The sequence below is a fragment of the Rissa tridactyla genome, chromosome 9 (genome assembly GCF_028500815.1).
Source record: "Rissa tridactyla isolate bRisTri1 chromosome 9, bRisTri1.patW.cur.20221130, whole genome shotgun sequence".
In the NCBI taxonomy this organism is placed as follows: Eukaryota; Metazoa; Chordata; class Aves; order Charadriiformes; family Laridae; genus Rissa; species Rissa tridactyla.
This window is the reverse complement of record NC_071474.1, coordinates 511951-536826: the sequence shown is the minus strand read 5'-3', so window position 1 is coordinate 536826 and position 24876 is coordinate 511951. Positions and strand designations below refer to the sequence as shown.

The following is a 24876-nucleotide window of genomic DNA, read 5'->3' as shown; positions in this document are numbered from 1 at the left end:
CTAACTATTGACCTAAATCGAGTGCCAAAATCATAAAGAAGGGCATTTTCTTCTAAGCAGAAAATAGAAGTTAGAATGATAGAAGTTGTTGTTGGTTTTTTTTTAAATGAGCTTACTAAGTAAAAATACATATGCTATTCTTTGATTTATGAGTCGGGAAATACTGCTATCTAGCACTACCATAAACTAATTTGTTCCGATAAAGATGTGCTCGGTCATGCTCACGTGCAGGCACCGACAAACACAACCTTCAGCCAGCAGCCATCGACACGTCAGGCTCCCATCAGCGAGTGCCCCTCTCACCCCGCCTCACCTCGTGCGGGCGGGAACACACGGAGGCCACGCGTGACAGGGACATTTTCTTCTTGCAGCAGCTTTACTGGTGCCGAGATGACTGTCCTCATGCTCTTCACCACGGCCCAACCTGCTTCAGGAAGCTTGGGAGGTCCCCAGTTTGAGCAAGTTCATCAGCGGAACCTACATCATCCTTTGGGTGCTGATTGCGCCCTTTCTCTTCAAGAGCATCATTGTGGCCATCGCGGGTGAGCGCCGAGCCCGGGCCAGCCACCAGCCTCCTCCTGCGGATCCCCCGGACGGCTCGCAGGGCGATTCTTTGCCCAAGCACCAGCAAGGCAAGGGCTGCCCCACCGGGGGAGCTTGGACAGGGGGTGCTGCCCTCTGCCACCATGGGCACTGCGAGTCCCAGGGACATGGGCTGAACAGAAAGTGAGAGCACGGAGAGGGGAGCAGAGGCTGCCCCCGCACTCTTGCTCGCTTTCAGTGGGGATCGCTCACAAATGGGAGCCCGGAGGCCGGTGCCCAGTTGTGGTTTCTCCCCCCGGGTTCGGAGTGGGGCAGCCACCTTGGCCCCCCCGTGTTCTCCGGGGCACAGGGACAGGACAGCCCCCTCCAAAGGGGCACAGGCAGAGCAGCCTGGGGACAGCCCACAAATCCCCAGGTCCTCTCCTCCCCAGGGTGTCAAGTCCCTCCTCTCAGCACTCGCCACTGTACGGTGTCGCTTGACAGTGAGCCTTTCACAAAGCGGCCGGAGTGACGCGCTCCTGCAGCAGAGGGGAGCCCCGAAGCAAATGGGTTTATGTAAAATGCAACGTAGAGAGAGGGAGGGATGAGAAGACTCCAACAAACTCCTGCCCAGAAACGTTCCCCACAGCACGTGGGAGCTGCGGTGTGAGGGAGAGTCTCGCCTTTCGTAGTGGTTTCGGCTGGGAGTGAGTTAACTTTCTTACGAGCGGCTGGTATGGTGCTACATTTTGGGTTTGGGATCGGAATAGCGTGGTAGCGTGCTGGTGGTTTTGGTTGTTGCGGGGCTCTCAAGGCCTTTGCGCTGCCGGGACCCTGGAGAAGCCCCGAGAGCCCGCGCGGTGGCTCGGACACGCCGGGTCCGGACGGGAGGAGCGGGAGCCGGAGGATCCTCCCCGTGCGACGGCGCCGGGAGCGGGGGAAAAGCCCGGCCCTGCGCCGGACACGTCTGACGGTGCTCCCCCCGTTCCCCACTGAGACACAGGGCAGAGAAACAGCAACAGAGCGTCCCTCCCGCCGCGGTCACCGAGCCCGGAGGGGCCGCCGCTCCCCGCCAGGAGCGCTCCCGGCTCCGCGCCCGCCGGTCCTGCCCTTCAGCCTGACGGGCCGCGGGTACCGGCGTGGCGGGGCTCGCCCTGCCCCGGCCCCGGCAGCCCTGGCCTCGGCCCCACCGTCCGGAACGAGCCACCCGCCGCCGCCCGCAGCACCGGCACCGCCCGTCCCCCGCCTCTCCCGTTACTCCACGCCGCCGCGACCGGGTCCTGCGCTCCCGGGGCCGCCAGGGGGCGCTGCCGGCCGCTGCGGGGCCGCCGCCGCTGGAGGGGGTGCGTTCCGGTCCGGTCACCCCTGCGGGGGCCGCCGGGGACATCCAGCGCGGGGAGGGGGGGGCTGCCCCCGCAGCCGGCCCGGGCGGACCCCGCACCCCGGGCAGTCCCTGCGGCCCCGCTGCCCCCTCGCCGGTCCCTGGCATCAATACTGCAGTAGCCCGGCGCCGTCTGCGGCGGCGGCCTCGGGTTACAGCCCCGAGCCCAGGCCGGCGGGAGTCAGCCCCGCCGCCGCTTCCAGCCCCGGCGGCAGGAGCGGCGTGAGCGGGATGGGCTGGGGCCGGGGCTCGGGGAGGAGCTGGGCTGGGGAAGGGCTGGGGCTGGGGCTGTGCAGGGACCGGGGCTGGGTCTGGTGGAGGGGCTGGAGCTGAGGCTGGGGCTGGGGCCGAGCGGTGTGGGCAGCCCGGTGGCAGCTGCGGGCGCAGCCCGAGTCGGGGGTTCGTCCATCGTTCCCTCCCGCCGGCCGCGGCTTCCCGCTGCCCCTCCAGAGCCTGCGCGCCGTCCCCCGGGAGCACCGCGTCCCGTCCCGCTGCCAGCGCGCTGCCCCACGGCTGGCCATGCCGCGGCCCTTCTGCCCTGTCCCGGAGCTGTGCCGTCCCCATCGGTGCCCCGTCCTCCTGGCTGTGCTGTCCCTGCCTGTGCCCTGGCCTTGTGGCTGTGCCATCCCCACTCCTGCCCCTGCAGCCGGGCCGTCCTTGCTGTCGTGGCCCCTCTCTCCGCGTCTCCGGTGCTGCCCCAGGTCCTGCTGAGGCGAGACGTGGTGGAGCAGCTGCTGCAGAGACAGCCGGACTGGGAGCAGAGCGAGCTGGGACGCCTCTGCCACCCCCCTGGCACCCTGGGTGAGGGTCCCAGCCCGCAGGACGTGCTGGTGGCCCCACTGGTGGCAGCTGCCAGAGCAGGGGACCAAGATGAGACTGTACACTGCCGTCCCCAGCCCTGTCCCTGCTCATCCACCTCCTGTCCCTGGTGCCCTCCCATGACCTGCACACATACTTTGTGTCCCTGCTTCCCAGTATCCCCTGTCCTGTCCCCTCCCTGGGCTGGCCCTGTGTCCCCGGTGCCTAGTGTCCCCATGCTGTCCCCTCCCTGGACTGGCACTGTGCCCCTGTGCCCGGTGTCCCCATGCTGTCTCCTCCCCGGTTGGTGTGTCCCCCTCATGCACCCCGCGGGGCACTGTGGGGGTCCTGGGGCTGGGGCCAGCCTGCTCAGGCCAGCCCTGCAGCCCCCGTGCCCAGCTGTGCCGATGTGCATGCCACCTTCCCTGCAGCGTGCAGCGCAGCCCAGCTGGCCGTCATGGCCCCCCAGCAGCTGGGGGGCTGCCTGGGGCTGCTCAGCTGGGACCCTGTGCTGCACCCCAACCAGCTCCAGGCTGCGCTGGGCCAGGCCAGGCGGGTGAGGGGGGACACAGAGGCCATGCTGGTGGGGGTGGTGGGGCTCTGCTGGGCTGGCCTGGGGGGGAATGGCCTTGGCAGGCACTTTGGTGGTCTTGGGGGGCTGCCTGTGAGAGGGCTGTGCTGGCCATGGGGGGGGTGTCCTTGGGGGGCCATGCTGGTCCTGGAGTCTGTCTGTGGGGGGCTGTGCTGGTGCTGCCCAGGGGCCCTGGGCTGGGGGCTGCTGGCGGCTCGCGGTGCTGCTGGTGCCGCAGCTGTGGGGCAGCACCTGGGCACTGGAGCCAGCCCAGACCCTGCACCTGGGCCGGCTGGGCGAGCCGGAGCTGCGGGAGCTGCTGCTCCCTGACTGGGGTCCCTCTCTGCCCTGGGGGAGCTGGACGGCTGGTCACCTGAGCAGGTGAGGTGCTGGGGGCCGGGGGGGCAGGGGGTGGCTGGCCCCTGTGATGGGCTCTGCCCCAGATGCGGGCCGCGGTGTCTGCCTTCCTGCCGCAGCGTGGGGTGAGCACCCAGAACCTGGGGTTCCCCGAGCTGGTGGCCCTGGGGCACCTGCTCTGCAGGCTGCTGAGCTGCGGGACCTGGACAGGCGGGAGCTGAGGCGGGTGTGCGCCCACTGGGAGCAATGGCGGAGCCCCCGGTCACGGCAGGCACCGCCTGCTGCCTCGGTACAGGCGGGGATGCTGCCCCCCAGCGCTGCTCACTCCCTGCAGCAAAGTTGCCCCTTTCCTGGGCTCACTGAGCCTGTGCTGCACGGAGCAGCGGGCGGAGGCACTGGCCGCCCACCTCACTCCAGCACTGCCTTCGGCCCCACTGCTGCCTGGGGACCTGAAATCTTCGTGGAGGTCGGGACACTGGCAGGTGAGGGCTGGGACAGCACCGTGCCCTGCGGTCACTGCTGCCTGCCCTGCCAGCCCCTGTGCCCGGGGAAGGCGTCCTGACCCCATGCTCTGTGCCCCAGCTGGGCTCCCCGACATTGCTCTCCCTGCAGAGGTCCTCGAGCAGATCTGGGCGCTCACACCCCGGGCCATTGCTGCCATCCCGGCACCCAAGTCCACAGGGAGTTCCTGGCATCCCTCCCTGGCACACTCAGCTGGGGCGGCCATGGCACCATCCCCTGCATGCAGGGGAGGGGACACCCCTGTCTGGGCCAGCGTGGTGGGAGCCCCCCACACCGAATGCTGATGGATAGAGGAGGGACATGTCCCGGCTGCACTGGGGAGGGGGTGCAGAGCCTTGCCATGGCTAGCTGCCCTCTCCCCACAGGTGGTGTTTGGCCCAGCTCAGCTGCACACCCTCTCCAGGGCCCGGGCTGGGGCTGTCAGCCCTCGGCAGTCCCAGCGCCAGGCCCTGGCCAGTGCCCAGCGCGAGGGACAGGCTACCCGGGATGGCCAAGCTGAGAGCAGCCGGGCGGCTTCTGTCCCCACACGGTGCCCAGGCTACTGCCCGTCCCCGCTCTGCTCCTCCGGGCTCAGCACGGGCGCCCCGGGGTGCCGGGAGGGCTCAGGTGGTGCTGGTTTGGCCCCGGTGCCACAGCGCTGCCTCACGAGGATCCTGGCCCCGCTGCCTGCCCGGCTCCTGCTCCCTGTCGTGCGTGTCCCATCTCACCCCTGCCCAGAGGAGACCCCCCTGCTCCACCCCTGCCCTAAACCCAGGTCCTGAGCAGCCGCCCAGACAACCTGTGCTGTCGCTGCCCAGAGCTGTGCGTGTGGGCACTCGAGGGCTGCCTGGGCTGTGAGCCTCTCCGCAGCGCGCCGGGGCTGGCACGCTCACCTCTGATGGCGCTTTCTCTCCCGCGGGCACGAGCGGAGCCAGATCCCAGTCTGGCTTCACCTTGGCTCTCCTCCTCTGCCTGCCCGCAGCAGAGGGCACAGAAAGCCCTGCCCTGCTTCCCGTGAGCATCCCAGTAATAAACTTGTGATGGGCACCCAGCTCTGATCCCTGCCTGCCTGCAGCACCTTTCCCTGCACAGCCCCGACTGTCCCTGCGGCTCCTGGTCCTGGCTCCCTACGCACACGCAGTCCCTTGAGGCCCCCCATACCAGGGCAGCCCCAGTGGCCCCCCCAGGCCCGTTCCCCAGGACAGCAGTGGCTCAGGGAAACCCCGCGGAGGGCTGCTCAGGGCAGGCGCAGGCAACCCGGACCCTGGTGGGTGCCTCTGCAGGGGGACAGGGGAGAACGGCGGGTGCCGGGGAGGCCGGATAAGGAGGAGACGGAGCCACGGCTACAGCAGCACAGGTTTATGGGATCTGGCCTGGCGCGTTGTGGGTAACAGGACACAGCGACATGCTGGGCACAGAGATGGCGTAAGCTATGGGGAGAGCTGGGTCCCGTGGGGCTGGCGCTGCCTTGGTCCAGCTCAGTGCCGGAACTGCGGCACCGCGGCGGGGACGCGGATGTCCTGCCCCTTCTCCAGCCGCCGCTCACAGTCAATCAGGTAGTTCACGCCGTCTATCACCAGCTGCACCAACTCCACCTGCACCAGGAGCACACGCGTCCTGACTCGGGGGCTGTACCGGGAGCCACCCCAGCCGGGCACCCAGCTGGCCCCACGGCACGCTGGGCAGGCGCTGCCACCCCCATCCGCGTGGCTGGGCCCAGCACACGGCTCTGGTGCTGTTTGGGTGCCACAGGCCTGTCACACACACGCGCTCCAGAACCTCCCTCCCCAAAAGCATCTCTGCCCAGCACCCACCTCTGACTTCCCCAGCCGGTCCAGGTTGGAGATGTCAAAGACATTGCCTGTAGCCGCAGTGTCCACACCGCCCGTCCCACGCTTCTGTAGCCGGAGGTTCTCCAGGATCTTAGGGAAGCGGCTGTCCTGGTGCCCGGAGAAGGTGTCAGTGCTCAGCAGGACCATCAGCAAAGGAGTCGGGGCTCTGCAGCCCGCTGCTCCCCACGCAGCCCCCCACTGCTCACAGGATCCTGTCAGCGGGCTCACAATCCCCGCGGGGATCCCTGCCCTGAGCAGACCCAGGTCAACGCCTGGGTCCCCGGCCCCTCCGGCTGCGGATGCAGGCGTGGGCTGGATCATATTCTTCCTGGGGGAATCCGAGCGAGTTCCAGTGCACTCCTGCACCGCCCGCACGGCTGGGCTCCCTGCACCCCGCGGCTGGGTCTCCCCACAAGAACCGGCCGTGGTAATACCTTGCTGAGCAGCGGCAGCTTGATGTGGACGCCCGCTCGCAGCCCGGTGCCCAGGTTGGAGGGGCAGGTCAGGATGTAGCCCAGCCTCTCGTTCCACATGAACTCCCAGCCACGCTCCTGGATTAGCCGCTCCACCTGGGTTGAGGCACAAGCAGCCGTTCAGCCCCTGGCCGTGGGGGGCACGGCTGCTCCTCGGGCGCTGCGCAGCCCCAGCCAAGCGCAGGGGCCAGCGCCGCAGCAGCCCTGTGTGCCCCCGACCACTGGGCTGGTGCAGTGGGGGCTGGCGAGTGCTCACCTCCTTCAGGCCCCGACAGAACCGCTCAAAGACACGCTTCATGTTGCCACCCTTCTCCATGGAGATGACGCGCGTGTGGTCCTCCTCGTTGATCCAGATGAGGAAGGTCTTCTCATTGTTGTGCCTAGGGACAGGGCAGTGTTTGGCTGCGCTGGCGGCCGGCAGAGCCCTCGTGCCCACCCAGCCACCTGTGCCAGCCCTGCCCATGCCCCTTCTGTCCCTGTGACCATGGTGCCAATGCTGCTCTGTGGTCCCGGTGCTCTGCCCGCACCCGTGGCTGGGAGCGCGTTGGCAGAGCACAGCCCGGCAGCGAGGCCGACAGCCAGGAGATGCTCCTGGGGACGGGCCAGCGCTCATCCTCACGCACCGCTGCGGGCGACGGCTGCTGGCTCCAGTGCCATGGGCGCAGGCAAGCAGTGCCAGCGTGGTGGCAACCCTGCCTGGACTGGGGACGGGACCACGGCTCCTGCACTGTACAGGCAGCAGGAGGGGGCTGCAGGCGTGGGGTGCACATCGGGGTGCTGCGTTAGGGGGCGGCCAGAGCTGGGGACCATGTGTGCTGTTTTCCGTGAGGCGGCTATAAAGGCGCTGTGCCAGCGAGGGCGGTGCGGGCGAGTGCGTGTGCTGGCTGTCACTCTGTGGGTGCGCGAGATGCTGCGTGGGATGCTGCATGGCTGTGCAGAGATGCTGGGAGGGAGCGGCAAGATGCAATCGTGGGAGGATAAGATTGGGGGCAGGTAGAGCATGTGGAGAGCCAGGAGGAGCGCTGGGGATGGCCTGGGGAGCAGAAGCAATGGCAGGTTTTTGGCAGCCTAGAGTGCAGCGTGCTGCAGGATGGTGAGAGCGGGCAGGACCGACAGCAGGGGCTGGCTCCAGGTCCCAGTTCTTAGGAGGACACTGTGGTTTGTGCATGGAGCGGCTGGCTGCTGACTGAGGTGCACAAGGGGCTCGCTCCCAGGTCAGGTGTGAGCAGGGAGAGCCCAGCTTGGCGTGGCCACAGAGCCTGGGCTGAACGCGGCCCAGGGGCGCCGGGGTCTGTGGTGGGGCGAGCACGGGGGACGCGGGTGACAGGGCTGGGGCAGCCAACACAGCAGCAGCGTCCCCCGCCTTTCTGCCCTGCTGGCTCCCCGATGCCGCGGCAGATCCTCACCAGATCCCTCGGGCGTCGGGCCAGTCCCGGGCCATTCCTGCTGCCGTCAGGAGCGGGGACACTGGCTTGTCGAAGAGGAAGTGGTCCTGGAGAGAGGCAGAGTGCGTGGGCTCGCCCGGGCTGCGCAGCCGGTGCCAGGGCACCCTGCCTCGCTGTCCCCAGCCTGCCACGCACCGCAGCTGTCCCCACCTGTGGGCAGGAGTCCCCCCCTTCCCGGCCAGGGAGGCAGGAGGCTGCTGGTGCACAGCCCACCCCGCACCAGGGGCTGGGGGGCCGCCGGCTGTGTGCCATGAGCCCACCTTCCCCTCGGCACGGGCAGGGACACAGGGTGAGACCCAGAGTGGGCCACGAGCTGCTGGGGCTGTGTTCAGCAAGCTCCATCCTCCCATGGCTCAGGGCGGCTGAGCAGCACCTTGAGCACCCTCTGCACTGCGGGGCAGCCTCGCTGGGGAAGGGGGTCCTAGCCCGAGGACCAGCGGGGCTGGGAAAGGAGGATACGGCCCCCCGGAGAGGCAATGTGGGGAAGGGGTCCTGTTCCGTGGGCATGCGGGGTGGCTGGCTGGCAGCTTCACCAACTTACATCAATGAGCTGCTGTTGCTCCTTCTCCGTCATCTCGCTGAGCCGGTAGTACCGTCCTGCCAGGTCTCCGGTGAGGCCGTTCAGTGCCTCCACTGTCACCTTCTCCACCTCTCGCCGCTCGGCGCGGGTGCAGGCTGGCGGCAGGCTCAGCCCACGGATGCTGCGCCCAGTCCGCACCCGGGACGAGAGCACATAGCGCTCGTCGAAGTGGCCAAACTTTATCTGGAACAGACAGGAGCCGTGGGGTGCTTACAGGGCGGCGCTGGTGCTGGCAGGGGCCCCGTCCCCAAGGCCTGGGGAAGTGTCCCCATGCGCAGCACCGCTGCCCGGCTCGTGCACCTTGGTGGCATCCAGGTCTGTGACGTGCTTCATGGTGCGGGGGTTGTATCCGTTGTGCCGCTCCTGAATCACGGGGTCAAACAGGTCTGCAAACACCTGGAAGCAAGGGGGTCGATGTGCGGCACTGCACACCCAGCATCGCGTGGAGCCCTGCCACGGGCTCAGCGCAGCCCCACGGCGCTGCAGGGCGGGCAGAGGGTGGCTGGGGCCGCGGTGTGTCCTGCGACACAATGGCAACCCATAGGGACGACGCTGCCTGGGCAGGGGGGCTCAGGGGCCAGGAGGGGGAGGTTGCAGGGCTCTAGGAACAGCAGCACTGAAGAAGCCTGGTGTCCCACAGGGACACACTGGGTCTGGCCAAGGGGCCCCTCCAGCTGCCCGGGCTGGGCAGGAGGAGGTGGCAGTAACACCCCAGGCTGCTGGATGTACCGCAGGTACCGGGACTCCTCCAGCTGCTGCAGGCACGCTGGAGAGCCTGGAGCACAGCAGGGCTCCGGTCGCCACTCACCTCGTAGGTTTCTTCGTCGCCAGCTACCATGCCCACAGTCTTGATGAAGGGGTGGCCGGGGTTGTCAACACCCGTCTGGATGCACTGGTCCAAGGTCCAGCCATTTGGGGTTGCTTTGTCACACAGCCTGGCATAGATGGCTGGCGTCAGGTTGCTGGCCATGCAGTTGTTGTGTTTCCGCAGGTCGGGGTACTCGGCGCTGCGGGAGGAGAGACTGATGAGTCCTTTGGGGCCAGGGCACGCCAGCGCTCGTGCCCCTGCCCCACAGAGACCCTTGAGCAGGTGTGGGCAGGGAAAGGAGGTCAAGCTGCTCTGCTGGTCCGCAGCAGCGAAGGCAGCCGGGCACGGGAAGGCAGCCCCTGGCATCGCACAGCGAGGGCAGGGAGCAGCCCGAGCCGAGGGCTGACATTGCCACAAGGACAAGAGTCCACGAGCAAATCCCAAGCGGTTGTAGGGTGCGGCTCCTTATCAGGGCCCCGGGGTTGGGAGAGCTTGCCAGGCGAGTGGCAACGGCCACGTCAGCCGCAGCCCCGCGCTGGGGCACAGGCAGCTGGCGGGGCCCGTGCATGGGCCGCGGAGGGGGAGGGGTCTCGGTCCCCTTCTCCTCCCCAGGGCTGTCCCCAAGGAGGGGGCTGCTCCCGCTGCCCCATTGCCTGGCCCCAGGGCCTGCCCGTGTGGCGAGCGGGGGGCACGCAGCCCCCGGGGGCCCTGGCGTGTCTGGCCGCCGGGCCCCCCGTCCCTCTGCTCCCCAGATGCCGTGGGGCAGGGGATGGGTTGACCCTGATCTGCAACCGGTGGGAACCGCACTGCTCTGGTGCAGTTTATTGTATTAGGGGGACGCTTTCCTCTAATCAGCTTAGCGGGAGGCCGTCTCCTGACCTCATTCCCACTTTAGCCAGGCTTTGGGATTGTTCTGCGCTCGCATGGGGGGATTGGCAGGGCAGGACCCCAAGAGCACTCTCCTTCACCAAATCCCTCCTGCTGGGAGGTGGTGCCTCCGCTTGCCTCAGTGGGGCAGGACTGGCCTTTGACAGCCCAGGCAACCCGGCTGGTGGCCAGAGGGGTCCCGCAGCCCTGGGGACACCTGTGCCCTCTCCCAGGAGGGGCACCGCCTTCTGTGTGGGGGTCCATGTGGGAGAAGAGGAGCCGGGGCTAGTGCAGGTCCGGGTCTGTGGGAGCAGCAGCCAGCCACCATCCCCAGCAGCGAGTCCTGGCAGTCGCCCAGCGCCCAGGTCCCGCTCCGGGGCTGAGCCAGCGCCCGGCCCCCGTGCTGCAATGCAGAGTGCCGTCGCTGCTGCCACCTCCCCCCCTGCGTCTGCAGGCCAAGGAATGTGCGTTGGCCCTTCGCCTACGGCTTGGCTACTGCCTGTGGCTTCCTGCGCCTTGCAGAAAGAAAGGGAGGTAGGGCTTGCATTGTCTGCTCTGCGTAGGGAAGCGCTTGGCTCCAGCCTGGACCAGTGCAAGGAGGCGTCAGGTCTGAGCAGGAACTTGTCCCAGGCCGTGCAGGCAGAGGGCTGCTCCCCCAGCCCAGGCATGTGTCTATGCTGTGTTGAGAGGCTCCAGGTCAGAGCCAGACTCATCGTGTATGGGACGCAGCCTGCCTCAGCTTCCCCAACTCTCCTGCCATTAGCCAGCTACTGACCCACGTCTCCCCAGGGAGAGACTCTGGTAAAAAGCATTTGTTGATCAGAATGGGAGACTTGGACAAGTTCCTCCCCGGCCCCCAGCACAGCTGGTGCCACCTGGCACACCGGGACCACAGCCTGCCTGCTGGGCTTGCCACTCTGGTGGCAGCAGACTACGTCCAGAGAGCCAGCAAAGGCTGCTGTGGAAGCAAGATTACTTCCAGCCAGCAGAAGACAGCTGTAGGTTTGGGCATGCTGCCTGTTTTGGTCACTCCGTACCTTCACTGAGGTGTTCCGAGAGTCCAAAACACCAAGAGGCTCTGGCCCCTGGCTGCAGGCTCCGTGCCCCCTGCGGTGCTGATTTGGCTCCTGGCCCGAACACACCCCCCAGGAGCAGCCCCGAGTCACAGACATCAAACCTGGGGACTCTCTTCAGCCCTTCTGGAGCTCCCAAACTAAGCCGGGTGGTGCCAGGATCAGCAGGGCGATGCAGGGATGAAGGCGCTGGATGCCCAGTGCTGTGCTCACGAGCGGTGCCCGCAGAGCTGCGGGGAGACAGCCCATCCCTGCAGCCCGAGGGAGGGCTCAGCAGCGGGTACCGCGCTCTCCTGGGCACCCAGGTGTCCTCCGCCATCAGCATGAAGGTGACACTGCTCTTGGCCTTACTGGGGCTAATCTGGACCCTTGTGTTTTGTCCCCAAAGCTGGTTTTTGAATTATGACCCCTTCAGCACTATCTTTTGTTCCTCATGCCACGCAACCAGGCACCGCTCCGCCCCGGCTCCTGGCCACAAAGGCTGTAAGCGTCTTCAGCGGAAGGTGGACGTCTGCCAGGAGCACGACTCGGTGCCACCCGCGCTGCCGTCCTGCCTGCAGCAACTGCCCTGGTGCCAGGAGGTGCTTCGCGCGGGAGGAGACCCGCGTTATCCATCCGTCCACTGGCTGGGCAGTCTCTCCAGGAGCGGCAGCCCATGCAGCGCCCCGCAGCTCTTCACCGCGCACCCAGCAGCCTCCAGCGCCCTTCCTGGTGTCACCCTGCCGATGGCAGCCCCTCGGGGGAGGCATGGGGGCAGTGGGGCGAGTGCTCGCAGGTGGCTGTGGGCAGCAGAGCGCAGTGAGGAGGGGGCTCGGGCTTTGTGTGGAGACACTTTGGTAGGGAGCCCCAGTGCGGCCATCCAAACGTCGCACTGTCCCTTCTGCGGGATCCTGCCTGGCAGCGGGCACATCCTGCCCTCGGTGCCTCCGGGGGGTGCCCGTGCCCCCCCAGCATGGCCCTTTGCACTGCGGCGCCTCTGACAAGCGGCCATGGGGAGCCGCTCTGATCTCTCAAGGCTGTTGCCTATGTCTCTTGTTATTTAACTTAAAGACTAGAGGGGCGAAATCCCAGGTGGGTTGACTTGCCCCCGCAGGGCGGGATGCTGCATGTCACCCGTGGGCTCTGTCTGGGCCCGTTTCAGGTGTCAGCACCGACACAAAACCATTCCCAGCCATAGACCCTCCCAGGAAGCTCATTTTAGAGCTTCCCAGCCACATCGCCATCCTCGATTTCATCCCCTCCTCCAGACTCAGCTCAGCCCCCTCCTTCCCACGGATGGTGCCTGTCTGTTCCCTCAGCCCCATCCCCATTTTCAGCGCCCTGACCTGTTTGTCTCCAGACCACTGACCCTGCCACAGCAGCGCGGCCAGCTTGGGCCCTGCCCCAAGCCACAGCAAGGATGCAGCCGTTGTTTTGTGCACAAGGGGACACTTGTGTGCCCAGGTTAAGCAGGGACTGGCCAGCTCTGCCCAGGCCCCGGTGCCCTTGCCACAGCAGCAGGACACGGGCAGAGTGCCCTCCCCTCTCACACCAGCCAGGGGGTCTCACGGGTTTTTCCCTCACCGTCCTCACTCGGTGAAGACCCGATGTCTGTGGCCCTGCACTTGTTCAGAAGGCTTGAAAATACAGCCTTCTTGGGAGGTGAGTAAACAATAACATCCAGCCTTCATCATTCTTCAAACTGGCTCCATTTCCATCCCCCGGTTCCTGTGGCCCGACCCAGCGTGTCTGAGCCCCAGCGCCAGCTCTGGGCACGCAGCTCCCTGCGCGAGCGGGGCTCTCAGCCTGCAATGCAGCGCCGCACCGCCCTCCCCACATGCTGTTTGCTGCAGGGACCACGGCAGCTGCGTGTGCTTGGAGCCGTAACGTGCTGCCACCTTCCCCGCTCCGCTCCTCCACGGTACGCAGCAGGGAGGAAAACCTGCTCCTCACTCTCCTGACCTGCCTCCGAGCTGTGCCGGGCTGAGCAGACAGTGCCAGTGCAAGACAGAAAGATCGGTGGCCGCCACGTCCCTCTCCCCTCCCAGCCCTGTCCCTGCCCCACATGGTCCTTGTGAGGCACAGGCAGCCCCTGCCTTGTGCCCTGGCCCCCTGTGCTCCTCGGGGACAGGCAGTGTGGGTGCCAGCAGGATCTGCCGTCACCTCCCCTGGCCCGGAGGCTCCCCTTCCCCCCTGCTACAGCCAGCGATGGCAAATGGAACAGCCATAATGCCCTCCTGGGGCCCGGCCAGGCTCCCCAGGGCAGCCCTTGGCAAAGAGTGGCTCAAAGGGGGAGTGACACGAGACCTTCTGTGCTGGAGCTTGACCCTTAGCACCGCTCTGCAGCCGGGACACTGATCTGGCTTAAGGGATCAGGCATAGGCTGGGTAAATAGGGCCAGTGGCTCTTGCAGAGCCAGCATTACCCCAAAAGCACCCCTAAGCCAGACCACGGCCGTGCCAGCGCCCGCCTGGCCTGGCTCGGCCCCGTGCCCACCCCCAGGAGTCCTGCATGCACATCTCGGGGCGCGTCTTCATCCAAAATTTGCCCACAGGATGGGGGCTGCCCGCAGGCCCCGCCGGGTCTCCCTTTAAAAACCGCCCCTGAGATGGAAGAGCGAGGACCTGCCAGGAAACCTTTTCTTCTGCACAGAGCGGTGCCAGCCCCGAGGGCAGGCGCGTGGGAAGGCTGGTACAGCCAGATGGGGTCGGGCCAGGAGCTGCCGCCAGCCCCGGGGGCTGTGAGGAGCCTCCGTCTCTGCCCCGACCCCGGCTCTTGCAGACGGAACTGCCGGGTGTTTCGCCAGGGGAAGGGAAAATGAGCCCTTTTCGCTCCATCCTGTTCCCACCAGGACGCTGGCAACTGTCCCCTGTCTCCTGCGAGATGCACTTGCCCACCTCCCCCGGGCAAGTGCCCCCAGCCCCACTGGCAAATGCTTGTCCCCCCCGCCCCGCTCCGGGCTGGCGGCTTCTCCCGGTGCTCTGCCACCGCCGGTAGTCCCGGGGCACCCAGCCTGGAGCAGGGGGATGCGTCCGGGGAGGCCCCCGCCGCGCAGCCCCGGTACCGCGGGGAGGACCAGTGGCCACCCGGCCCCGCGCCCCGCCGGCCCCAACGGCTCCGCGCCCCCCGCCCCCCGCCATTGGGGCCGGCGGGGCGCGGGGCCGGGCAGGGCGCGGAGGCCCCGCCGGTGCCCTTGGGCGCGGGGACGGCGGCGGCCGGCGGCCCCGGGCGGGGTGGCTCCGTCCAAGAGCGGCCGAGCCCCCGACGCCCGGTCCCCGCCGCCGCCCGGGCGTCCCGGCGACCCTCGTCCCCGGACGACCCCCGCCCCAGCGGGAGCTCGGGGGCAGCCCCGCGCCCTCCCGGTGCCGGGGGGACCGGCCCCCGCCCGCCGCCCCCCGCACGTGCGCGCCCGGTACCTGGGCGGGTATCGCCGCCGCTGCCGGTCGCCCGCGCTGACCGAGTCCCGGGCGAGCAGGAAGCCGGCGGCGAGGGAGCCGGCGCCCACCATGGCCAGGAGGCCGGCGGAGCGGCGGGAGGAGAGGGCGCGGGCGAAGGTGCCGGCCATGGCGGAGCAGCGGAGCCGGGCGGCAGACGTGATGGGAATGGGAATAACGATGGGAATGGGAACGGCGGCGGCGGGAGGGTGCGCGAGGGGCGGGGACCGGCCGGGCGCGGGGGGGCTGCAACGGCACCGCCACCTGCTCGCGCGCCCCGCCCCGCCCCGCCCCGCCCCGCCCCACCCGCCGCACCGGGGCCGCCGCCGCCTTCAGCACCGCGCGTCGGACAGCGGCGGGGGCGGTGGCCACGGGCCGGGCCCCGCACCGGACCCCGCAGCGCGCTCCGGCCGCCGGCGGGCACTGCGTGGCGAGGGTGCGGCCGGGGCAAAGTCCGCGCACCTGGAGCCGGGAGCGGCAGAGGCGGCTCCCCGACGGCCCGGAGCCGCGCTCGGGTGCGGCCCGGGATGGGCGGCGGGGCCGGCGGCCCGGCCTGGCGCGGGCGGCTGTCAGCGGCTCTGCCGCCGTGCCCCGCGGCTCCTCCGCGGCCCGCGCACGCCGGGACTGGGCGGCCGCCCCGCGCACCCCGTGCCCGCGGCACCGGCGGGGCAGGGCGCGCGCCGCGGGCCGGCCCGCGTTTCGCCGCCGCAGAGCCGGCGAGAGGGGAGCGGCGGCGGGCGCTGCCGGGGCCGCGCTGACCGGCTCCCCGGGCTCCTCCGGCAGGGCGGGGGCGCCCCGCAGTTGCCGTGGTAACGCGGCACCCGGCGGCGCCGCCGGTGCCCGGCGCGCCGCCCGCGCCCCACGTGCGCGCCACCGAGCAGGGCCCGCCGTCGCCGCCAGGGGCCGCCGCGCCGCGCCCGCCGAGGCCCGGCCGGCCCGCCCCCCTCCCCGCTGATTGGCTGGCTGCGGCCGTCAGCAGGTCGTGATTGGCCGGCGGCGGCGCCGGCAGCGCAGGGTGCGCTCGGAGGCCGCAGGTGAGCGGAGGGAAATGGCGGCGCCCGGCGTGGCGCCCCCTGCTGCCGCCGGCGGGGCGCCGGGGCGTCCCCGGGGCGCCGGGACCGACCGGGGGGGGCGGCGGCGCCGGGCCAGGGACGGGACGGGAAGGGAAGGCGGCGGCGGCAGAAGCGGGGCGTGGGGGGTGGCGGACGCGGCGCCGCTGGGCCCGGCTCGTCGGCGGCTGTGCGGAGCGCCGAGTAGGTGGTGGCGGCGGTAGCGGCCCCCCGGCGAGGCGCAGCCCGGCGCGGGCCTGACGTCCTGCTGCCCCCCGCGGGGCTGTCGCGGCCCACACTCCGCCCCAGCCGCCCCCGGCGCGGCCTGTCCTCGGCACCCGGCGCAGCGGGCCCTGCCCGGGAGAACCGGCGCGGCTGGGACCCGGCCCTGGCCCTGCGAGCGGGCCCGGCAGGCCCTCCCGGCCGGCTTGGCCTGGCCCTGGCCGTTTCCCCGCCGGTGTCGGTGCCGCCCGATCCCTGCCCCGGCCGGTCCCGACCCCGTGGCTGCCCCTGGGGGAGGAGCCGCCGCCCCCCGGGACGGGTGTGTGTCCGCGTCGCCGCCGGGCTGTGGGGGGGCAACCGGGGCCGACGAGCCGGCAGGCTGCGGTCTGCCTGCTAATAACGCAAAACCAACAAACACTGTGAATTATGCCTTCAGATCCAAGGCATCTTTAAACTCCTTCATAATCCTGTTTAAAAAACATTAGAAGGTATTATTTTATACTTCTGTCTGTTAATAAACCTTTATTAACAGTTACAGTCTCAGAAATTCTGATACTGTGAAGTTTCACACTTAACAATCTCATAAATCTCGTTAAAAGCAACCTCCGACGGCAAGAATTGGTCTTACTGCTACAATTGCTGTGTGAGCAAAGTAACGCTTGCCCAGACATGGAAGTGACAAGCCAACATTTAACTAAATTTGCAAAGGGCGTTGTCTAGCAGAAGGGGCTCCTGCTCAGGAGACCGTCGCCCTGGTGGCTGCGCTCTATCCGGGTTTGAGGATGTTGGTGGATCTGGAGGTACCGAAAGTGCTGCTGGAGCCGGAGAGGCCGCTCGATTAGAGCTTGACTTGTGCTTCCTGGTTGTGAACTCATTGAACTTCTATGCTAATACAGCATGGAAAGCTTTCTTTGATACATCAAGTCTGAATAGCTTTTAATTATTAACTCTGGAATAGGTGTTCTTTGTCTTCTGAAGCAATTAAGTGTCTATGATAAGAGTTCAGCTTTCACCTTTTGTATGGAAGTATGTAATTAACCTTAATACAAATAGCCCTTGTGACAATGGGGGTAATTCTTTGGGCAGAGGTACTTCACTGGTCATGCATACGGAGGTACTTCATGCATCAGGGCCTAAACTTTCAGGGTTTTTTTTGTTTGTTTGGGTTGGTTGCTTGCCTTAGTGCCCACAGCAGTTTCAGGTAGTTCAACAAGACATTGCCAGCATTAGCATTCTAAAATGCCACCTGTGTGTATTCTTAAAGGTTACAATTCTGCAGGTGCCTGACCTGGCTTAGGTCCCCGCTGTCGGTCTGTAGCTGTCGCCTGCGTGGGCTGTCTGCAGGTGGTGGTACCCTCAGGCTCCCGTCTCCGCTCCGAGAGATGCCTCTTCTACCGCTGCCGGCGATGGCATCAGCCGCGTTTGGCTGCCGCAGGGATTGCGCTTTCCGTCGTGCGTCTGCACCTGTAACAGGCTTTGTTTTAAAACCGATACAAAACAGAAAACCAGCACCCAAACCCACTCTTTCGGTGGTTAATGGCACACTGACTGCAAAGTTAATACAAGGCCTGATCATACCTTCTTCTGTCTTAAATTTCTGGTACCTCAGAAGTGGGGCTCAAAGAATAACTCTTTACCCTGTGAACCTCCTTATCTCAGCAGCGCCAGAATGATCTGCTGGGAAACCGGAAAATGATTTACTATCTCATCTGTTATCACTAATACGGGGTAGTCTAGGGAGCTGAATTAGTCCCAGGACACTTAGAGGCAAGGTCTACATCTCAGTTTCGGGTTGTGTGTCAGCAGCTTCTGGTTGCCGTTAGGTGATTACGGTAACCTTCGGTATGACTGTAGCCGACGACAGCTGCCCTTCTTGGAAGAGAGTGTGGGAATGTCTTTAGCTGTAGCGGCTGGTGTGTCCTTCCCTGCGTGTCCGTGATGGGACTGGCAAACCTGAATATTCCGTATTCAAGGGCAGAACCATCTTTACCTTTGTTGTGTGTATGCTGGAGCCGTGTTAATGCCTTTGTCCCTCTTGGACAGTACAGCCAGCAGCATTAACTCAACACTTAATTTTCTTGCTGTGATTAGTGAAAGGTGAGACCATAGCACTCTCAGCAAGTGGAGGCTGGTCTGAACGGTGACCTCTAGGACCAGTTAGCTCACGAAGTGATGAGAGTGGTGCAGAACCATCATCGCCGCGTACTGTCAGTGCCTCTCACAGCTCCAGGTTTGAAGAGGAGAAGTAATGGTGCGGAGGTGGTGTGGGCTGAGCGCTCTACAGGGACCCTGCTTCTTACTCTGCTTCTGTAAGGGAAGTTGCCATGCTCCTGGCATACAGACTCTTTGGTAGCCCAGCACTGGAGCCCATTCAGGCATGGTGGCAGAACCTCCCGTTTTTAGCCTTTGGGAGCAGAATAGAGCTCCGCTTTCCCGTTTCCCTTTAAGAGCAAGAGTCTGTCTGAGGTTTAGATGCCTTAGTTATGCCTGTAGCTAATAGCTCTGTTTCATCGAGAGTCTAGTCAGATGAGGGATCTACTTTAAAAAGAAACTTGAAAAAGGTTTTGGTTGTACCCTCTCTCTTTCCCCTCACCAGAAACAACCTGAGGTGATGAGGTTTTCCCTGTTAACACCAAGGGGCTGCCTGATGCATCAGCAGCCGTTGGCTTCAGTGAGCCTCTGGGTTTTTACCTGGTTTGAGTATGGCACGTCATAGCCTCTAGAAACAGCTACAGGGCAAGGCAGAGGCTTTTTTCTGGGACAGGAGCAGGAATGTAGAGAACTTACTGCTTTCTTCGTTCTTAGGGCAAAGGTTTTCCTGCTGCTTGATCTGTTTTTTCCAGGAGGGAGGGGAGAGTAAGGGATTGGAGAAAATAACCCTCCTCCTCTTCTTGCATGGTTTACTTCATTAAATCATCAGCCATCAAGCTGATAGCGTACTTGCTACGGTCTCGCTCTGCGCTGGCGTGCTGAGGCAGCAGGGCACAGGAAAGAGAATGGTTCTGGAGCGTGTTGGGAATCCTGCTCTTGTCCTCACGTAGGAATAGCAGGGCTATATGGAGCACACAGCAGAATGCCTGTGTAGCCTGGTCTGCCAGCACAGGCGGGGACTGGCCTGAGCTGGGACTCGGTGGAGGAGATCGTCCTTGGCGCGGTAGGTGCAAAGTCGGGGCTTGCTTGTCAGCTCCCTGGTTTCTGTTGTGCTGCTGTCGCTCCCCCGGTAGATCTGGTGTGATAACCCACCAGTTTGCTGTCAAACCAGCGCCTAGCAGTGCGGCTTTGGGACTGCGTCTGCTGTGCTTCTGCTCCACCGTTGTCTCCGGGCACTTACCTGTTACGTCTCCTGTCCTTCCTGGGGGCGCAGACGGCCTTTTTGCCTGGGGGCATGCTTTATTTTTACCCTTATTTCTGCGAGGATTTCACAAGCAGCTGGATTGCTCTGTGTGTTTGTTTGTCTTGCCTGTTCCCACCCTGCTCGGATGGATTCAGGCTGTCTCCCTCCTTGGTTCCTGGTGAGGGGTTCTCACTACCGTGTGGCAGCGCTGCCAGCAGCACAGCGTGTGCCGCCTCGGCTCCAGGCTGGGAACTGACGGCTCTATGTGGCCGTATAGCCTCCTACGGTGTGCTGGCTGTAAGGAAACCATGCTCAAAAGAGGAGGAAATACAGTAACTCTCAGTCTGGGGAGCGCTGGAAATCATGTGAGAGCGTGAGAAGCAGTGGTAGAGTGTCTCATGTCCATTTTTAGGAAGTACTTAATAAGAGGAGGTGGTCGCAATGTCCTCAAGGTTGGACTTACATGGGAGGACAGCTTTTCACCACTTTATTGTTGGGGAAAACACGGCAAAGGGCAACCACTTGACATTTATCTGTGTGCAGCTATGGTCAGGGGTGAACAGCTGTGTCCTTGGTGTGTGCAGGTCATGCATACTGTGTCTTCAAACGCTGTCACTTCTGCGGCAGGCAGTGCTGCTGTTGTAGGTGACAGCACGAGGCACGCTCCTTCCCTGGCATTTATAAAGCATAGCTTGTGTCCCGATAATTGTCCTTCATGGTCACAGAGTAAATCAGAGCCAGCTTGCAAACCCAGAAGCCCTGACCTCCCGCAACCCAAACCGTTGATGATGCTTCCTCCGTGTCCACTTTCCCTTTTGCCTCTTCCTGCAAACTCCTGCGCCTCTCAAACTGGTCTCTCTGTTACTCTAGGTCTTCCTGAGCTGAGAGGATGAAAATTGGCAATTGGAAAGTCACCGTCACCGTCCTAAGCTTCATCCTAACTTCTGGAGTCCCAGTTGATGTATTTGGGTGTACGAGCCTGCGAGAGTGTCCACTGTCCCCTTCCATGATTTAGACAGCGGCTTGGAGCATGCATCACTGTAAGGTTTACATTATTTCAGCGCTATCAGTGACACTGTCCCTTTCCCGCTTGGTGCAAAGGGGTTAATTGCACGATGGAGCTGCCTGTGTAAAATGGTCCTGAATCCTGGACCCCCTCCCACCCTGGGGGTCTCATCCTGCTCCCCCGGTTTGTGCTGGGCAGCGGTCCCTGGGCTCGCTCATGCCAGACCAGTCCCTGCCCGCCCCACCGTCACCTGCTTCCAGTGGCGTCAGCCAGCCCCTGGCTCCCCTGCGCCTGACCTTCTCTATCCCTTTCTGCACGCTGTGATTCCAGAGCGGGATGGTCGGCCACCGAAGCTGCCATGTCGTCCCTGACGACCTCCAGTGAGGGAGAGAACTCTGCTCCCAGATTTGTTGTTGGTTCCAGGGATGATGAGACAGACTTTCTGGGATCAAACATGAAGACAGACGAAACCGATTTCTTTGAAGATGATGAAGAGGAGGAGTCGGTAAGGAGGTCCCGGTGTTCTGGGTTGGAGCATCTGTGCAGAATTCCTGGGTCTCCGCAGGCAGTCAGGACCACAGGGGACATGGCACCAGGTTGTGTGGCACAGCTGTGGGGAAGGGCAGTGTCACTTGTGACAGGGCGTATTGTGTTGTCGTGCGGCCGTGCTTGGTGCCGCATGCTGCAGTAAATTCTGACCTGTTTGCTCACAGGCCTTTTTCAGGTACGGTAGTGGATTTCCTTGTCCTAGCAACTTAACCCTGACGATCCTGTAAACCTTTCTGTTTCACTGGTGAAATTCCTGAGGAAAACTCTGGCAACTGTGGAAAGGGCAAATGTGTGTCTGCAGAGAGGCAGTGTTTACTCTTTTCTGTAATCTCCAGGAACAGGACGCAGGAAGGAGAATGATCTCCAGCTCCTGACTGCTTTTGGCCCCTATTCAGTGTTACATTAAATGGTGCATTTGCTGTTCTGCGTGTGGGACTTTGATGCTGCAGGGCCATTGCTGCTGCCTGTGCAAATTGCCGGGACCGTACGCCAGCGCAGTGGTCATTTCCATTGCCTCTGTACCCCGATTCTCCATGGCAAGTGGGTCGTTAACTTAGGAGCCCACATGGGCTCCCTTCAAACCTACACAGTGTTCTCCTATGCTCAGTGGAGAGCTAGTTATCAGGTGTGGTGAAGGATTTGGAAGCCCTTTCACTTCCCAGGTGTTGTTTTTGCTGTGGAACCTTGGCTTTGCAAGTCAGCGCAGTAACTTCTAAAGTCTCAGCATATGGTTTGAAGCCACAATTGTTTGTGCTGGGTAACCCGCAGTCCTGCGTGTCGCACTTCAGGTGATCTCACTACATTTAATCTTGCTTGGGCCAGAATTAATCTGTCAGGAAAATGTCCAGTCTAGATGGTGATGGGAAGTCCGCCACAGACCTTAGCCTGTTCCTCCATTAGGGTTACCAGTGCTTTTTAAATACACACCTTCTCTCTTGACTTAGACTTACTCAATTACATCCCAATGGATCTTGGTGTAACTTTGTCAGATATATAGAAGAGCACTTGGTTCTCTTCTACTCATAGCTGCTTACTCTTGTTACCTCCCCCTCATTTTCTCTCAGATAAGACAAACAGACTGAGCTCCTGGACTTTTTTGCTATGAAACATTCGCAGCTCTCCTCTGAGCCTGCCTAAGTCCACGAACTATCTGTGTGAGTTTTGGGCCAGAGAACATGACAGGGAATTCCAGCCCCTGCTGCTTGTTCAGGTGCCCGATACTTATTTCTGACCTTAGCTTTAGCGCCCAGTAGAAGGAGGAGGTACATACTACCTGGTAAAGAAGCAGTTGTTTTGGGCTGCTCCTTAATGATGTCCCCCAGTGGACTCTAGTGGGAGGTGGAAGTGTGTATGTGTTCGAGTCTGTCATGAGCTGTGAGTGCATGTTTGGAAGAAAATCACCTGTTTGTTCTGCCTTGCTGCATTTCTATACTGTTGTGGTTTAAATTCAGTAAAGTAATCGATGCTGTACTGAACCGTTGCCTGTCTTCCCTTAGCCACCTGAACGGCAGATTGTGGTTGGAATCTGTGCCATGACCAAGAAATCCAAGTCAAAGCCCATGACACAGATTCTGGAGCGTCTGTGCAAGTTTGAGTATATCACAGTGGTGATTATGGGGGAAGACGTTATTCTGAATGAACCGGTGGAGAACTGGCCCTCTTGTGACTGCCTGATATCATTCCACTCCAAAGGTAAAAAGTCTGCAGCAGGCCTTAGCCTACTGGAGATCTGGGCAAGGGAGCTTCCACTCATTCTCTCCCCCTCTTCCTGTATTTCAGGATTCCCCCTGGATAAAGCAGTTGCTTATGCCAAGCTGTGCAAGCCATTTCTGATTAACGACCTTGATATGCAGTATTATATCCAGGACAGGTAGGTGTCTGTGATCCACTGAAGCCCCTTCCCTCTTCCTTTGTCTGATTTCCCTTCTCAGCATGCTGGGCAAACTTTGTCTTCCTGACCACAAGCAAATGCGTGAGGTGGGGAGGAAGGGGACCTTAGCAGCCCTTAGGGATTGTTTATCCAAAACATGGAGGGGAATAGATTTGGGGATAAAACCATTGAGACTTGGCATGTTTCGTTTTCTGGTGCAAACGTCTTGTAAGGAATGGCTGGATGAAGTAGGAAGTGGAAGAGATCTCACAGAATGAGACGGCCGCAACTAAGACAAAAAGACTAGTCTCTGAGTAGGAGAGCCAAGCAGTGGGATGGGGTTCTGGGGCAGAAATTGGTCTCATTCTGAGGAAGGTATGTTGGTCAGACACTTCAAGAGGCTTCTCAGTCAGCTGTTGGTAGAGGCAGCCAGCAGGCATGTCCTTCAGTGCGCACAGCCAGACTGCTTTGGCTGCCTGTGGGTAGGGCTCATGCCAGACCCCAGCCTCCTGCCACGTCTGTGGGTTGTGCGCAGTGTTCCTGTGGGGGCTGACAGGCAGGATAGGGTGTAACTCCAGTGAAATAATTGCAGTTTTCCCATTGACATCAGATGAAAAGAGGCTCTGCTGCATCTGCCTGGCCTGGGCGTTGTGCAGCTTAGCGTGACGGGCGCCCTTCGAAGGGCAGGTCTGGGTAGCGGCGTGCGCTGCTGAGGATTGGGCTTGTGCTAGTAAATGAGTATCCATGTTTAAGCCAGGTAGAGATTTACTCTGGGGCATCTCTGGAGCAGGACAGAGGCATGCCCCATAGCCCATAGGTATTCTCTGGAGAGCACGTGCTGAGAAGTATTTGCTCTCTGTCTTGGGGCTTTTTTGTGTTCATCTGACTTTGTTCTTCATCAGTGGCATGTACTGAGGACCTTCTAGACTCTTCTGACACTGTTTCTGTCCTCTACAGGCGCGAAGTGTATCGGATCCTTCAAGAAGAGGGAATAGACTTGCCCCGCTATGCGGTGCTCAATCGAGACCCTGACAGACCAGAAGGTCAGTGTCCAGGCTTTACTGAAAGCCATTTTCACATGCTGGGCTATTAGAGATATTCTGCAGAGAACAGGTACTGACAGTCAGCTTGAAGAAGCCAGATTCACGAGTCTGTTGTTTTTTGCGGACGGAGGTCCGAACAGCCAAACTGGCTACAGGCCGGGACCGAAGGGCTCCATGCTAGGGCTGTCTCACCCTTTCCTGACATGCTGCTGCTGCGCTTTGTCTTCAGAGTGCAACTTGGTAGAAGGAGAGGACCACGTGGAGGTAAACGGAGCTGTTTTCCCAAAGCCATTTGTAGAGAAGCCGGTCAGTGCTGAAGACCATAATGTGTATATTTACTACCCGACGTCAGCAGGTGGGGGCAGCCAGCGGCTCTTCCGGAAGGTGAGGATGGAGATTTCAGTTTTGGTGTTGGAATCAACAGATCTGTGGCTCTGAGAGCCATGTGGCTTCAGGAGGGAGTGTTGGGGCAGCTGAGGGGGAAAGGAAGGCTTTGTGTTGGGGAAATCTAGACCTTCTTAGCACTTTTAGTTCAACCCCATCTACCTGGAATCGCGGAAGGACATATTTTAGTGGTAGTGCTTTGCCTTCCCCATCCACTGTTTGACCCGTGTCCTGCCTAGCAGTCACGGAGAACTGTGTCCCTCATTGAATTGCATGCTGTTTTTTCCGGATCACTTCCTTAGTTTATCAAAATGATTATTTTTTAAAAAACTTATGTTCCTGTCCTCTAACATCATTGTTGCCCTTCTCAGCTTAGTATAGCTTGCAAACGTGATAAATGCAGTATTTATTCCTAGATTCCACAGGGAATCTGCCCTTACTTACTTCTTCTACTTTGCCAGCAAACACTTAATAGCCGTGATGAATTTTTTTTCCAATCAGTTACATATTTGCCATTAATAATCTTAAAATTATTGTTTCCTTAGCTAACACACATGCATGCCACGAGGTTGTATCCAAAGCCCTACTAAAAATGAAAACAACATCATCATCTGTCCATAAGATCAGTCAGCTGTCCTAGAAGAAAGTTAAATTGGTCTGATTATAATCATTTATTTTCATTTGCATATTAGCTAGGGTCCTTACTTTCTAGGTCTTTATCCACTGTTGTTTGTTCCGTATCCTTGTGGTGACCAGAGTCAACCTAATGGTATATAATAACTTTTCTCCTCTTTAAAG

The 24876-nt window shown here is 62.3% G+C and overlaps 2 protein-coding genes across 17 annotated transcripts in view; one reads left to right on the top strand and one right to left on the bottom strand.

Moving 5' to 3' along the window:
- Positions 1-5487: 5487 nt before the first annotated feature.
- CKMT1A (creatine kinase, mitochondrial 1A) lies at positions 5488-14752 on the bottom strand. 2 transcript variants are annotated; one of them, XM_054214408.1, is made up of 9 exons: positions 14604-14752; positions 9269-9467; positions 8761-8856; positions 8422-8643; positions 7842-7927; positions 6692-6815; positions 6397-6531; positions 5945-6070; positions 5488-5725 (listed from the first exon to the last, which is right to left on the bottom strand). In XM_054214408.1, the coding sequence occupies exons 1-9, from the start codon at positions 14750-14752 to the stop codon at positions 5609-5611; spliced, it is 1254 nt and encodes a 417-aa protein (XP_054070383.1). In that variant the 3' UTR covers positions 5488-5608. The 2 variants fall into 2 exon arrangements, with proteins under 2 accessions (XP_054070383.1, XP_054070382.1); XM_054214407.1 differs by lacking the exon at positions 14604-14752 and having other exon boundaries at positions 9269-9652.
- Positions 14753-15619: 867 nt separating this feature from the next.
- PPIP5K1 (diphosphoinositol pentakisphosphate kinase 1) overlaps positions 15620-24876 on the top strand; it is a 49690-nt gene continuing 40433 nt past the window's right edge. For 2 of the 15 annotated variants that reach the window (XM_054214503.1, XM_054214506.1), the window contains exons 1-7: positions 15971-16380; positions 20097-20266; positions 20563-20737; positions 22278-22473; positions 22561-22651; positions 23609-23694; positions 23924-24078. In XM_054214503.1, coding sequence (XP_054070478.1) covers positions 20591-20737; positions 22278-22473; positions 22561-22651; positions 23609-23694; positions 23924-24078 — 675 coding nt within the window. In that variant the 5' untranslated portion in view covers positions 15971-16380; positions 20097-20266; positions 20563-20590. Of the gene's footprint in view, positions 15656-15855; positions 15875-15967; positions 16381-17392; positions 19047-20096; positions 20267-20562; positions 20738-22277; positions 22474-22560; positions 22652-23608; positions 23695-23923; positions 24079-24876 lie in introns of those variants that run through there. The other 13 variants (XM_054214507.1, XM_054214505.1, XM_054214499.1 and 10 more) reach the window with 12 other exon arrangements.

Excerpts from the sequence above, each read along its gene's own strand:
- CKMT1A (XM_054214407.1), bottom strand. The coding sequence starts at position 9,634 with ATGCCAGGGGCTGCCTTCCCGTGCCCGGCTGCCTTCGCTGCTGCGGAC. Across the intron at positions 8,857-9,268 it reads GCGACGAAGAAACCTACGAG|GTGTTTGCAGACCTGTTTGA; the intron begins GTGAGTGGCGAC and ends CCTTGCTTCCAG. Across the intron at positions 8,644-8,760 it reads CAGACCTGGATGCCACCAAG|ATAAAGTTTGGCCACTTCGA; the intron begins GTGCACGAGCCG and ends TGTCTGTTCCAG.